This window comes from Salvelinus namaycush, chromosome 33 (assembly GCF_016432855.1).
Source record: "Salvelinus namaycush isolate Seneca chromosome 33, SaNama_1.0, whole genome shotgun sequence".
NCBI classification, from domain to species: domain Eukaryota; kingdom Metazoa; phylum Chordata; class Actinopteri; order Salmoniformes; family Salmonidae; genus Salvelinus; species Salvelinus namaycush.
Window position 1 is genome coordinate 20,779,853 of NC_052339.1, and position 9,826 is coordinate 20,789,678.

The window sequence follows — 9,826 nt, forward strand, 5'->3', positions numbered from 1 at the left end:
ATGCTTACACCTATGCACCATCCCTGTCCACAACACTCACTGTTGCCCCTGGTGGCCGGTTTCCACATAATCTCCCAATGTCCTCAGACATGGATAGACGTCGAATACTGACTGGTATCACGGTTGACCTGGCTGGTGGGTGTGGGGGTGCAGAAGTGGCGTCTTTAAAATAATGAATAAGACACAGAATTCAGAATCATCTGAAAGATTCAACTGTAACTCTCAATTCTCTCTCGCTCCTCTCTCTCTCTCTCTCTATCTGATGATCTCTCATTAGTAGACTGTTCTCCTTGAAGTGCCGTTTTGTTTAATAAGTTATGCAATCACATCCCCATAGCAGCACGCCCCCTCCCCTCCACCCCTCTGGTACCCCCTACTCCCATCTCCCTTTGTCTGGCCATTGAAAGGCCACTACTCTCTCTCTCTCTTTCCCTCTCTCCCCATCTCTCACTCTGCTCTCCTCTCCTCCTCAGGTTTGCCCTGCACTCTCCCACATAATACAAATAATACATGGTATACATCTCCTTCCCTCCCTCCCCACACACACACACACACACACACACACACACACACACACACACACACACACACACACACACACACACACACACACACACACACACACACACACACACACACACACACACACACACACACACACACACACACACACACACACACACACACACGTTACAATATCAAACTTCTAATTTGAGTAATGCACTTTCCAGCTCTCATTGAATCTTCCTAATTGGAGGGTGAGTCTTCAGGATCTGTGGTTTGGTTCAATTCTTTAACTCCCAGGTTCTCTACTGATTAGTGTCCATGGTTGTCTGAGAGATCCACTGGTCTTAGTCCAGTTGAAGTGTATGTGTGTATGTCCTTGCATGCTTGTGTGGTCTCAAGGGCTTGTAGATTATGTTGACAAAAGGTCCACCTGGTGCCCTTAGATTACTTTTCTCCCCCTCGTCCTCCATTAACCCCCTTGTTGAATTGGGAATATTTAGAGATTAGACACAAGCTTAATGATACGATTTTACCGTTAATGTCTGTTGAGAGGCTTGGGGGAGGCTGTGGTAGTGAAGTGACACAGGGAGGCAACAGTATAATTTTTTTGTATTTTATTTAACCTTTATTTAACTAGGCAAGTCAGTTAAGAACAAATTCTTATTTACAATGACAGCCTACCCCGGCCAAACCCGGACGACGCTGGGACAATTGTGCGCCTCCCTATGGGCCTCTCAATCACGGTCGGATGTGATACAGAATCTCAGTTGGGCTGAAGGTCATCTTAATCCAGCTAACCTGACCTAAACACACTGCTGCCTTTCAGAGAGTCAAAGAAGAACAAATATCAACACTAACCTCTAGAAGCCTGCATGGCCTGGTGTGTTCTTTCTTCCTTATGGCATTGATTCTCTCTTTCCTTTCTCTCTTTCTCTCTCTCTCTCGCTCTCTCTCACACGCTCTCTCTCTTTCTCTGTTTCTCCAACCCTAACTCTCACTCTATCTCCATCATCTGTGTGTGTCCTTGGAGGGAGAACATGATTAGGATGTGAGTGTTTCTCTACCATAGCGCTTGTCTTCTGTATGCTAACAGATGTCAAGGTCCAACGTGACACAACCATACTGTTGGAAGGGCTGACTCATCAAGGACAGCGATATACTGGAATACAGAAAGGGCAGCCTGAGTTCCTGAATATGGAAGTTACAAAGAGTTAATTAGAATAACTAATGTCTTTAAAGACACACACACCTGCTCTCTCTCTCCCTCCTCTCTCTCTCTCCCTCATGTCCTTTCTTTACTGATCCTCCCCCGTTTTTGACAACATTCCACTCTCAGCGCTGTGCTCTCAGTATCTATCTCTCTCTTTCTGTGCATTTGTGTGTATGTGTTGGGGTCACTGGACCTCGTGTAGTGCTGCCTTTCCCCACCCTTGAGGTGGAACAGAGTCGGGTGACAGGTGGAGGGTATGGGGGAGGGGTCAGAGAGAAGAGAGGGGGTGTTACAAGGCCTAGATTGTAGGCTGCAAAATAAACATGGAAAATTGCATTTATGCACAAAATCTATTCACACAGCAATACTCCCTCTCTCTCACACACACATTTGTTTTACTATCCTTGTGGGGACCAAACAATTGATTCCTATTCAAAATACTATTTTTCCTAACCCTAAACCTAACCACTAACCCTAACCCTAAAATGACATTTTGTCATTGTGGGGACCGGCAAAATGTATTTTCCTTGTTTTACTATCCTTGTCAGGAATTCAGGTCCCCATAAGGACAGTAAAACCCAAAACATACACACAGGGCCTCCCTGCATCTCCATAATAAATGAACTCCCACGCTTCTGCAGGTGAATGGGTCTCTGTGTGCTTGGTGCAGCCTGCGGGTGCCTGACTAAAATGGATGGCCCTCCTCGTGTCTGGAGATTACAGCCAATTTAAATCCTATCCCCCTGACATCCGTTACAGCTGGAATTATTTAACATAGCCTTATAGGAACGACTCAGGCCCTTCCTGGACTAGGCTATATTATTCATTATTATGAGTCCAGTAATGAGCCAATGACGTGTCTATTTTTACCTGATGATCTCAGATCTATATCCTGTCACATTCATCATAACCATGCGGGATTACATTAATATCTGCCATCCTAGGGTGTCTGGGTCATGAAAGTCCATCTTTCATCCTGATCCTGAACCGAGAAATACACAGCCCGACCAGACCCAGTAAACAGACCCATTCACCCATGCAGCCTACACTGACTTCATAATGTGATACGTTCTATTTATCCACCAAACACAGTAATCAATTGATTAATCAATTAATGTTGATCCTCACAGGGGAGAATTTAAAAGCATGCTATTGCTAACATTTACTTGCATTGGTTTTTGGTTAGGAAACACTATGGTAGGGCCTACAAAACCAAAGCATGGATTTCAGTCTTGCGTTGTCCATAGACTGATTTCAAGGTAAGGAAAGAAATATGTACATTTGTAATTCAGCTGAACCATCCCTTCGAATATTATTTGAAATCTTCATCAGTTGATAGACTACAGTAGAGCCTTCTACAATAAAGGGCTCTGGACTGCATTAGACCTTAACTAAACGTGAAAGCATTACAAAAAAAGTAGCCTAATATAATCTCGTCAGAGTGCTCAGAGTCAAAGTAGATACAGTTAATGAAAATGCCTATAAATAGATGCGTGTAGCGTTGGCTAACTCAGTCTAGAGACGTACCTAACCTGCTTCTACAGTGCGTTGTCTCACGTTTGTGTTTACCGCGTTGCCTGTATTTCCCCATTGCGATGGGGAATAGCAGAAATAAAACAAACATAGTGTTTTTAGAATATATGTTCCTTGTTTAAAGTGCACCTCTGTTTTAAACTGTGAGACAATTTAGACACGGACTGACTAACGGTGATCGGTCTTCAGTGTCTCGTTTTCCATGTTGGACCCGAAGTCAACGGTTCGGCTGTGGGCTATAACCAGTCTGCTGCACCTCGCTCGGTTTATAGACCAACTCCACCCCGCTGACAAATGGAAAAACACACCACTAAACTGTGATTTAAAGTAGCCCACAGAGCCTTACAATTAACCAGAAATTTTGTTCTGAAATGTATGTGTTTATTTTACGTTAAATTTAGACGTTGCACTCTGAAAATATCCTATTTAGAAATCCAACTAATACAGCCTAAATGCATACTTTACCGTGAATGTGTTTTAGACTTTTGCCAGGAAAAATATCAAAGTTAAAATATTTGTTTTCACTAAGATATTTAAAATAGGCCTATTATAATTGAGTTTACATCATTAGATTTAGTGTTTGTAAAATGTATTTGTCCAATAACAAAGCTTAATAATTGAAGGCACATCCTCAAGGTTTTGAGTGATCATTTCCTAAATATTTCAACAAATTCTAAAAATTACAAGTATTGACAACCCTTACAATTTATGTTTCTTGTTGCTAGATGTTATAGAATGAGAGAGTAGGGATAGAGGCCTTCTCCCCTCTCACTCTCTCTTCCCACTCTGTGAGCCCTGAGCAGGCAGAGTGGGTGGGAAATCCCCCAGCTCTGGAAGAGGCCTGCTGGGGTTCAGGAGTGGACTACTGACAGATGAAGATTAAGAAAAGAGAGGAGAGATAGATGAGTGTCAGATGGAAGCATCACATACTGTTTGTACTGTACATACACACCAAGATCCTTCACTCAGTCGTATAGGTAAATAGCTAGAAATGACAGAAGTCTGTGTGTGTATGGAGGGGAAGAAGTACAGGACACATACACTAGTAGTAGTTACAGTTGAAGTCGGACGTTTACATACACCTTAGCCAAATACATTTAAACTCAGTTTTTCACAATTCCTGACATTTAATCCAGGGACAGTAAACTTTCCCTGTCTTAGGTCAGTTAGGATCACCACTTTATTTTAAGAATGTGAAATGTCAGAATAATAGTAGAGAGAATTATTTATTTCAGCTTTTATTTCTTTCATCATATTCCCAGTGGGTCAGAAGTTTACATACACTCAATTAGTATTTGGTAGCATTGCATTTAAATTGTTTAACTTCGGTCAAACGTTTCAGATAGCCTTCCACAAGCTTCCCACAATAAAAGTTGGGTGAATTTTGTCCCATTCCTCCTGACAGAGCTGGTGTAACTGAGTCAGGTTTGTAGGGCTCCTTGCTCGCACACACTTTTTCAGTTCTGCCCACAAATTTTCTATAGGATGAGGTCAGGGCTTTGTGATGGCCACTCCAATACCTTGACTTTGTTGTCCTTAAGCCATTTTGCCACAACTTTGGAAGTATGCTTGGGGTCATTGTCCATTTGGAAGACCTATTTGCGACCAAGCTTTAACTTCCTGACTGATGTTTTGAGATGTTGCTTCAATATATCCACATAATTTTCCTCCCTCATGATGCCATCTATTTTGTGAAGTGCACCAGTCCCTCCTGCAGAAAAGCACCCCACAACATGATGCTGTCACCCACGTTCTTCACGGTTGGGATGGTGTTCTTCGGCTTGCAAGCTTCCCCCTTTTTCCTCCAAACATAACGATGGTCATTATGGCCAAACAGTTCTATTTTTGTTTCATCAGACAAGAGGACATTTCTCCAAAAAGTATGATCTTTGTCCCCATATGCAGTTGCGAACCGTAGTCTGGCTTTTTATATGGCGGTTTTGTAGCGTCTCCTTCCTGAGCGGTAGGACTGCTGCTTGGTCCCATGGTGTTTATACTTGCGTACTATTGTTTGTACAGATGAACGTGGTACCTTCAGACGTTTGGAAACTGCTCCCAAGGATGAACCAGACTTGTGGAGGTCTGCATTTTTTTTCCTGAGGTCTTGGCTGATTTCTTTTGATTTTCCCATGATGTCAAGCAAAGAGGCACTGAGTTTGAAGGTAGGCCTTGAAATACATCCACAGGTACACCTCCAATTGACTCAAATGATGTCAATTAGCTTATCAGAAGCTTCTAAAGCCATGACATCATTTTATGGAATTTCCCAAGCTGTTTAAAGGCACAGTCAATTTAGTGTATGTAAACTTCTGACCCACTGGAATTGTGATACAGTGAAATTATAAGTGAAATAATCTGTCTGTAAACAATTGTTGGAAAAATTACTTATTTCATGCACAAAGTAGATGTCCTAACCAACTTGCCAAAACTATAGTTTGTTAACAAGAAATTTGTGGAGTGGTTGAAAAACTAGTTTTAATGACTCGAACCTGAGTGTATGTAAACTTCCGACTTCAACTGTATAGGAAGAGAGGAGTATGGAGAGGGGTAGGATGGGGGGATAGACAAAGGAGTGTCAGTCAGCAGAAGAATACAGACTGTCTGTGTGTGAAGAGGGATGAGGGAGAATCCTGCTGCTTCTCCTCAGGGCCATTATCCTACAGGAGAGGAACCTGTGGGGGGTAGCCTATACACATACACACGTCTGATGCCGGCAACATTCCATGGGAATCCCGTCAGCTGCTCCCGAAGGCTTCAGTGCGTTCCTCTCTTCAACTCTCCTTTTTCCCTCTATCACCTCCTCCTCCCCTTCCCCTCTCCTTTCCTCCATCTCTCTGTTCCTGGCCCTAAACACCTCTGTCAGAGTGATCTGGTTCTATTCTGAACAGGAATCTTGGCCAGGCAGTTTTCAGTGGGTCATCCCCCTCTCGACTCCCATCCCATAATGATTTAAACCAAACTGCAGCTGCTAATGGTTTTCCGCCGCACTCAAGTTATTCTAACTGGTAATTATATGATTAATTTGAATGGCTAAATTAATGTTTCATTTGAATAACTGTTGTTTAAATAAATTACTAAATGCATGTTTAATTGTTATTACTTAGGACTTCTTTTAAGCTCTTCATCTGGACATTTGGGGAGTTCCCTGGGCCCAGATGAGCCGCCTCCTGGACTAAAAAGCTCAATTGTGTGTGAAGCTGCACCCCTCATGTTCTGGAGCTTAGTGTTTGACTTTTGATCAGGCATCTCTTTGGCCAGCATGGTTGTCCTCCCTCAGCTGTTACACCCCCCCCCCCCCCCCCCCTCCTGGGAAGCAGTGGCTGCTGGGAGGTTATCAATGATGGACGCCAGCTCTGCTCCCACTCCTGAACGGGAATGCTGTGAATGGATTGAATGAGAGGGAGGAGAGGAGAGGAGAAAGGGGTGATGTCGAGAAGAAAGACAGGGGAGGAGAGAATGAAAGTGGTAGACAAGGAGGTAGGGAGGGGGCATGTTTAAACAGCCTGGACTTGAGTGACAGGGCTGATAGAGGGTGTGCGGAAGAGGGGGTTTTAAGAGTTGCTGGGGGGCTGAGATGAGGGGAAAGTGAGCTTTTAATTTCCCCGAGCAGAAACAGATGTAGGAGAATTGTACACACACCCACACGCTGCTAGGCAGCAGGAAGTCATCAGGGACAGGGGAGCACAGTGTGTGTGTATGTGCCGGGGCAAGGGACCCTGGACCACTATAAAATGAGCATGCAGAAACTGTTAAACACTAGAGCGAGAGAAGACAGCTAACGATATAGTGAGAGAGTCAGTGTGTCATCTTTTCATCCGTCCAGAGATGGAGGTAAAGAGGTTAAACAAAGAGAAACACGCTATTAGACAGCAGGCTTAGAGGAGGTAGATCTGTTCTTTATTCAACCAAAGTGTAAAAATGCTGTTGACAAAAAGCACTTAAACAGAGCTGTTAATCAAGCTTTAACCATCTTCCCACTCCAGTAACGTTGTCCCACTGGCTACGCTGACTCCTCGTCTTTTTACCATCAGTCGGTCTCTTTATTTATCCAGAACATTGAATTATTTTGGTGTTTTGAAATACAAACATTTGAGGAGGTTATGATTTTTCAGTTGTACAAAATTGATCTAAACAAAAGTGAACACAGATGGAAATGTGGTGCCCAGAGGTGGAGTATAAAATGACGGTGCAAAACAAATAAAAAAAACCAACAAAACAATGTCCCTGCACATATAAAAATAAATTAATACTTTGTGTCCAGTCACCATCGCCTGTAGTCTGGTCCTAAGATTTACACACACAAAATTAGGCTTCATTGGCTATCCTTTACACCAACACGGCCAATCACAATCACTTATTTACACCCCACAGCCAATGAAAAATATATATTTATTTACACAAACGAAGTCAAAACTGTGGCATTGCACCCACACCTCTTCTGACAATAACAGCTATGTACACCATCACAAACCACCTCCATTCGCCAGTAGTTCAATCTTTCTCAATACACAACTTTTTTTCCCATCACAAATGTTTACAGCAAGATGTGTGAAAAACTTTAAACAGCAGTATAAAACAAATTCTTGCAGAACAGTGGGTACTTTTAAAATATAGCATCCTGCACCCCACCCATTATTACATAAAGAAATGCTAAATAAATAAAAACAGAATTCATAAAGTTGGTTTCGGTATTTTGTGAACCCAGCAAAATACATTTCCTGGCTTCCAGCATTTCAGAACATGTTGCATGATCGTTTGCCTGGTCAACACAGCTTGACAGCCAGTAATATGTTGAGAATGGATGACTGACAGGTCGAGTAGCATGAGTAACCCGCCCCCTCAGCCTTAGGCACTTGGGGAATGGACCCTGACTTGCCATTCCTGACTGTTGTGGATTCCTATTGGCCGACGCTGAAGGTTGTGGGCCCTGATAGGCTGGTGTGTGAAGTAGGTAGAGCAGAAAGAGACAGTCATAGCAAGGCTTCCATAGCTGAGCGGTCAGTCAGTCTTACATTAGAGTGGTCTCTGGTTAGGTCTTATGCTGGTTAGGTCTTATGCTCAGACAGACAGAGGTAACAGCAGTTACATGTCCAATGCAGGACTCCTGCCTCTCCTAAAACTGTACAATGTCATAGTTCCCAGACTTCATCTCTCCAGCAGAGCTATGAGTCATCAGTCAGCTGTGTTAGTGTCCTGATATTTTTGTAGTTTGTAGTAATTGTAGTTCTATGTGGGCTAGCTTGTGTGCTGAAAGCACAGCACTGATCAGAGTTCATATGATGGTGGAGACCCCTGAGAGATAGAGAGAGAGAGATGGATAGAGAGAGAGATGGATAGAGGAGAGAGAGAAAAAGAGAATGCGCGACAGAAAAAGCGAGAGAGCTGTTTTGTGGGTCAGGTCTTCTCCTGTCCAGTGAGGCCCACGGCCTTTTCAGCCAGCCGGGGTTTCTGTGCAGTGGCGTGTGTGTGTGTATCGGGGTGTGAGTGTGTGTGCAGTGCCAGGAAGGGGTTGGCGGTGATGGTGCCCTGGCCGTGGACGTGGGAGGAGGAAAGGAGGGAGGTGATGGGCAGCTGAGCAGAAGAGAGAGGGATGGAGGGAAGCTGGGAGGAGGTGGAGAGAGATTGAAGTTGGTGGAGGTCCTGTTGTTGCTGCATCAACTGGTACAACAACACCTGCTGCTGTTCCTAGAGGGAGGGAGGGGAAGAGGGAGGAGGGGAGAGAGTGAGGGATGAGGGGAGAGAGGGAGGGAGGGAGGGGAGAGAGAGAGGGAGGGAGGGGAGAGAGAGAGGGAGGAAGGGAGAGAGGGAGGAAGGGAGAGAGGGAGGGAGGAGGAGAGAGAGGGAGGGAGGAGGAGAGAGAGGGAGGGAGGAGGGGAGAGAGGGAGGGAGGAGAGAGAGGGAGGAGGAGAGGGGGAGAGAGGGAGAGAGAGAGGGAGGAGGAGAGAGGGGGAGAGAGGGGGAGAGAGGAGGGGAGAGGGAGGAGGGGAGAGGGAGGGAGGAGGGGAGAGGGAGGAGGGGAGAGAGGGAGGGAGGAGGGGAGAGAGGGAGGGAGGGAGAGAGGGAGGGAGGAGGGGAGAGAGGGAGGGAGGGAGAGAGGGAGGGAGGAGGGGAGAGAGGGAGAGAGGGAGGAGGGGAGAGAGGGAGGGAGGGGAGAGAGGGGGAGGAGGGGAGAGAGGGGGAGGAGGGGAGAGAGGGGGAGGAGGGGAGAGAGGGAGGGAGGAGGGGAGAGAGGAGGGGAGAGAGAGAGAGGAGGGGAGAGAGAGGGAGGAGGGGAGAGAGGGAGGGAGGGGAGAGAGAGGGAGGAGGGGAGAGAGGGGGAGGAGGGGAGAGGGGGAGGAGGGGAGAGAGGGGGAGGAGGGGAGAGAGGGGGAGGAGGGGAAAGAGGGAGAGAGATAATTAATCATGTGATCTTGGAACGCTGATAAATAAGCCTGCTGTGTTTAGTACAGTGGTGCTAGGTGTGTGTGTTTACCGCAGAGGGCTGTGAAGACAGTAGCTGCTGTAGTTGGTGCTGGTGCAGTAAGAGCCTCTGCTGTTCAGACAAGGCACCCAACCTGAAAACACACAAAGACATAC

The 9,826-nt window shown here is 45.4% G+C and overlaps 1 protein-coding gene across 2 annotated transcripts in view; it reads right to left on the minus strand.

The window, feature by feature from the left end:
- Positions 1-7,125: 7,125 nt before the first annotated feature.
- LOC120027583 (protein AF-10-like) overlaps positions 7,126-9,826 on the minus strand; it is an 87,391-nt gene continuing 84,690 nt past the window's right edge. For both annotated transcript variants that reach the window (XM_038972562.1, XM_038972563.1), the window contains 2 exons: positions 9,723-9,804; positions 7,126-8,935 (listed from right to left, as the gene is read on the minus strand). In XM_038972562.1, the coding sequence (XP_038828490.1) occupies positions 8,645-8,935; positions 9,723-9,804 (373 nt within the window). In that variant the 3' untranslated portion in view covers positions 7,126-8,644. The remainder of the gene's footprint in view (positions 8,936-9,722; positions 9,805-9,826) is intronic.